Source organism: Neophocaena asiaeorientalis, unplaced genomic scaffold (genome assembly GCF_003031525.2).
Source record: "Neophocaena asiaeorientalis asiaeorientalis breed wild unplaced genomic scaffold, Neophocaena_asiaeorientalis_V1.1 scaffold45, whole genome shotgun sequence".
Taxonomy (NCBI): Eukaryota; Metazoa; Chordata; class Mammalia; order Artiodactyla; family Phocoenidae; genus Neophocaena; species Neophocaena asiaeorientalis.
Window position 1 is genome coordinate 13,416,215 of NW_020174642.1, and position 4,326 is coordinate 13,420,540.

The window sequence follows — 4,326 nt, forward strand, 5'->3', positions numbered from 1 at the left end:
ATCAATGTACTAAAATTGCTGTTGTAGATATCATCATTAACACACAAACTCAGGTTGTTTCTCCAGAGCAGGATGAGCTCACAGATCCCGCAGGTGGCTAGAGAATTGTAAACTGGAAACATCCTGACTTCTACAACTATGCTTAAGAGATGTCACAAGACGATGATTAATTCCAACTTCTTTTTTCTTCTTCCTTAAAAACACTCCCAACTCAAGGCCAAGTTGGAGCAGATCTGAGGCTTGTCTCCCACTCACTTGCTTGGCGCCCTGCAATAAACCCTTACTTTATTGCAAACATCGGCTGTCAGAGTTTGGCTTTCTGTGCTGCAGTCACAGGAGCCCTTGCTCAATAACAAAACCACATGCAAGTGACTTAAAAGTTACGTTGAAGGTAACGTTGAAGACTCTTACAGGCTTAGCAAATCAGGTATTATTTATTTATTGCTTATAAGACACTGGAGAGCTAAAATTTGATGATCAGATTTACAAAGCCTGTTAGAAATGGGACAGGCTGGAGCTAAGGGAACCAAGGAGGAGAATTAATTAGAAAACGTGAGGCCAGAAAAAGCAGTGTCTGCTGGAACAGAAAGGAGAGGAATAAATTCAAGAGCTATTTCCAGGATAGAATAAACGAAACTTAATGATGGATTCAGATGGTGGTGATGGGGAAGGGTTGTATAGGTAGACTTTCAATAAAAAGCCTATTGAAATCAGCTAGAAACAATGGGGATGAAGGTCCTCAACTGTGATCTCAATGAGTGAAGTCCCAAAAGTTCTATCCCCTTCAACCATTTCCATCCACCAGCAGCAACCACTGCTTCCCTCAATGCCACTTTTCCACCAGTCACCTCCACTGGGGCTTTTTACCTATATCTTCCAGTAGTTCCACCTCCTTAAATTCACTCAGTTAATCAGCACAGTGAGCCTTCATCATGATCTCCCATTTTAACATTCCCAGTCTCTGAGCTGTCCCTCACCATATTTCTACTTCACCCTTAGAAGGAAAGGAAACCACCCAGTTTTCTCTGTTTTGTGAGGGCCACAGGCATGGAAATTACCTTATCAGTACTTGTTTAACTTTAGTTCCAGGACTTTGGTGGCTCAAGGCTAAGGGGAAGCATGGGTGGGGGTGGAGGGCAGGGCAGATGACCAGCAGGAGTTGGTTGCAGGGTGGGGTACCAGTCTTCAGACTGGTGGGGTCGAGCAAAGGAACCACCACTAGAGGGCTGAGAGGGAAGGGCATGGTTGTAGGGGTGAGGGAAGCAGGTCATTGAGGGAGGTGGTGTTGGGTAGGAGTAGGGGCAAGCAGGGCGCTCAGGCAAGAAACCAGAGAAGGTGGCAGGAGACAGATGGGCCAGTGGCTGGAGCAGTGACCTCTCTTGTTTCCTCTGCTTAGCTCTGCGGTTCTGGAACCAGACCTGAGGAGGAGGGAGAATAGCCACAATCAGAGCCTCTCTCTCAAATAGGTGGCATTGTCATATGCGGCTACAGACGTATAGGGCATAAGACTCCCCCATATCCCCAGAGGAAGTAAAGCTCTTGCAGAAGGCATAGTTGAGCCAGGACTAGTGACAAAGCAAGACCGACACCATTCCCCCATTCCATGTCTAAATTTGCCCTGCTACAACTTTGGGTGAGTAAGAAATGTCAACTTGTAAAAAGAAAGAGATAAACATGACACAGTGGCATTTCACCTCCACAGAGAATGGGAAATTTCCTCTAGGGTTATTAGAGACTAAGACTATGGACGAGTTTAATTGTTACAGACCAGGTTAGATTTAGGGTACAGTTTATTCTTAAGATTAACTAACTCTATGGTTAGAATTGAGCATCAGGTTGAGTTTCAAGGCCATGGTTAGGGACAAGGTTACATACGTGTGTGACTAGGACTGAATTTCTGTTGGAGTTCACATCACTAAGTTTGGGGTTTGATATTGAAATTCAAGTTAGATTAGGTTAGCTCCAAGGTTAAACTCAAGTGACATTCCTGATGTAGATGAGGTTATGCTGACTGTTGGGTAAGACTCTGTTCTGGTGAACATTTGGGTTAGGGTTATAGGGCCCTGAGAATTTATGCCCCAGTAGTTGCCAATCACCGAATCTGCATTTCTTCAGGGGATGGTAGGGGGAGGATCCTGGGCCATCACCTGGATTCTGGCCTCGCTGAGGCCTGTGTCCCGGGCGAGGCCTTCTCGGGCCCAAATGTCAGGGTACTGGTCCCTCCCAAAAGCTGACTCCAGCTGTTCCAAGTGCGCTGGACTGAAGGTGGTGCGGTGGCGGCGCCGGGAGTGTGGGCGACCCCTCTGTTCTCCTTGCGAGCAAAGACTTGGTCTCCCCACTCTTACACCAGAGAAGTTCCTGTAGGGCTGAGTGCTCATGTCTGAGAAGGAAGGGGGAGGGAGAATTTGCTGCTGCATGGACCACCCATCCATCCCAGACCACATATGCTGGAACCCCCAGATTCTACTAAGACCCAGTGTGTTGCTCATACACTCTGCCCTGACCAGAAATTCTTCAGCTTTCAGAATTAGCTGAATCCAGCTCAGCCTTGGCCCTGCTTCACTTCTGAGTCCCCTAACCCATGCTGCCCTCTCAACATGAAGTCCGCCCCTCAGACTCACTTGCCCTGAGCACTCACGCTCCCTCTGCCTCACTTCTGCAACTTGTGCCCACTACCTATTACACACCCCTGGATGCATCCGCATGTAAGGCATGCCCCTCCATAGCCTTTCACCTCTCTCAGCACACATACCACCTTCTTGGGTCTCACCCTGTGGATCTCCTATTCACTCTGACAACCTAACAAACTGCCCAGGTCTCTGTCTAAGACCCTTATGAGTTGCTCCCTGCTCTCATGGTTCACATGCAACTTAAACCTTTATATTGTTCCCATTGTCCTATTCCCTCCACCTGGGAAGATGAAACATTCCTCACTCTTCTACTCAGACACACCCTCCTCACACATACATTTCATCTTCTCCCATATCCCAGTCCTGGCCTGGCCACCAGGCTGCAGGAACCTGAGCTCGTGGGAAAGGCTTGCCTCTTCTCCCTGCAGGCTCACTAAGCCCCCACACTAATTAGTCTGAGAGCCAGCTGGGGAATAGAGAACAGGAGCAAAAGGAAACACCTGGGAGGCACACAGAGAGAAAAGATATCTGGAGGATCCCATCCCCATGGGGACCCAGTGAGTAATCCCTACCCAGTGCTCACTGTCCACCTTAGCCCCCTGCTCTCCTCGGACCCAAAGCCCTGGACCCTCCAAATCTCTTCCTTGGAGAAAACAGTGCAGTGGGCAAACTGAGGTCAGGAGTGAGGAGACAGATTTCAGCTCTGCCTCTGCCCCCTCCTCATCAGTCAGGGCCTCAGTGTGCCACTCTGGAAAGCAAAGGAGTTGTATTACCCCATGTTTTCTAAGATTCCCTTGTTTTAAACATTCTAGGATTCTGGTTTTTTATTTCTCCTCTTCACTCTCCTCGTGGCGCACCATCGGCCCATGGAGCCTGGGCATAGAGCATGCACACCTGCTGCTTCCTCAGGACCACCCCAGAGATTCACTCACCCACCATGGAGGTCAAAGTCCCAGCGGCTGCGTAGCCCTCGGGCCAGAGACTGCTGCAAACTCGCCCCTTCTTTTGTTTACCCTGCTCACTCTTCCCTTCTGCATCCATGGCTCACAACAAAGACCAAAGACAGCCCAGTCTCGTGTCCCTGAGTCTCTGATTCTGGATCCGTCTTTCTCTGTTTCCGTTCCCCTCTATGCCTTGTATATCACTGCTTTCCCCCTGTTTATACCTCTTTCTGAATCTCTCTCCCTGTGTAGCTATAGATAGATTTTTATTCTCCTCTCTCCTTTTTCTAACTTTTATTTCTATGTCTGATTCCCCATTCCTTTGCTTATCATCTCATTCTGCCTTGTCCTCACCCTATTTCTCTGTCTTAGTCTCCACTTTTCTCCCCCTGCCCTTTCTCTCTCTGGGATGCTGTTCTCTCCTTTTGCTCTCAGCTGCCTACTTTCCCAGCTTGCAATCCCACACTAACTCTTTCTCCCTGAGCCTTGGAGCAGTGACCTGTTCCTCACCCTTGTGGGCCCATCCAATCATTGCCTGGTCACCAGAGCCCTCATCATCAGGGGAGGATCACAAGCCGGATGAAGGAAGGTGCTCTGTTGGAGGGTCCAGGGACTGGGGCCAAGAGCTCATATTCCCAGAGGACCAAATTCTTTTGTCCTGTTAAACCGCCTCCTGGGAGCAGGCAGGGGAAGGAAGAGAAAATACATTCCTCTTGAGACCCCTCCTCAGAACCTCATCATGAGAGGAGAAGGAG

At 48.9% G+C, this 4,326-nt stretch overlaps 1 protein-coding gene across 1 annotated transcript; it reads right to left on the reverse strand.

The window, feature by feature from the left end:
- Window positions 1-422: 422 nt before the first annotated feature.
- Window positions 423-4,039, reverse strand: PROP1 (PROP paired-like homeobox 1). The gene is made up of 4 exons (XM_024758337.1): window positions 3,563-4,039; window positions 2,148-2,380; window positions 1,059-1,418; window positions 423-517 (listed from the first exon to the last, which is right to left on the reverse strand). The coding sequence occupies exons 1-3, from the start codon at window positions 3,669-3,671 to the stop codon at window positions 1,080-1,082; spliced, it is 681 nt and encodes a 226-aa protein (XP_024614105.1). The 5' UTR covers window positions 3,672-4,039; the 3' UTR covers window positions 423-517; window positions 1,059-1,079.
- Between the last annotated feature and the right edge of the window lie 287 nt (window positions 4,040-4,326).

Bases quoted from the DNA above. Each gene is read 5' to 3' on its own strand.
- PROP1 (XM_024758337.1), bottom strand. From the start codon at position 3,671: ATGGATGCAGAAGGGAAGAGTGAGCAGGGTAAACAAAAGAAGGGGCGA. The intron at 2,381-3,562 runs GTGAGTGAATCT...CTTCCTTCTCAG, and splicing joins GACTTTGACCTCCATGGTGG to ACATGAGCACTCAGCCCTAC. The intron at 1,419-2,147 runs GTGATGGCCCAG...CCTCCTCCTCAG, and splicing joins TCAGCGAGGCCAGAATCCAG to GTCTGGTTCCAGAACCGCAG.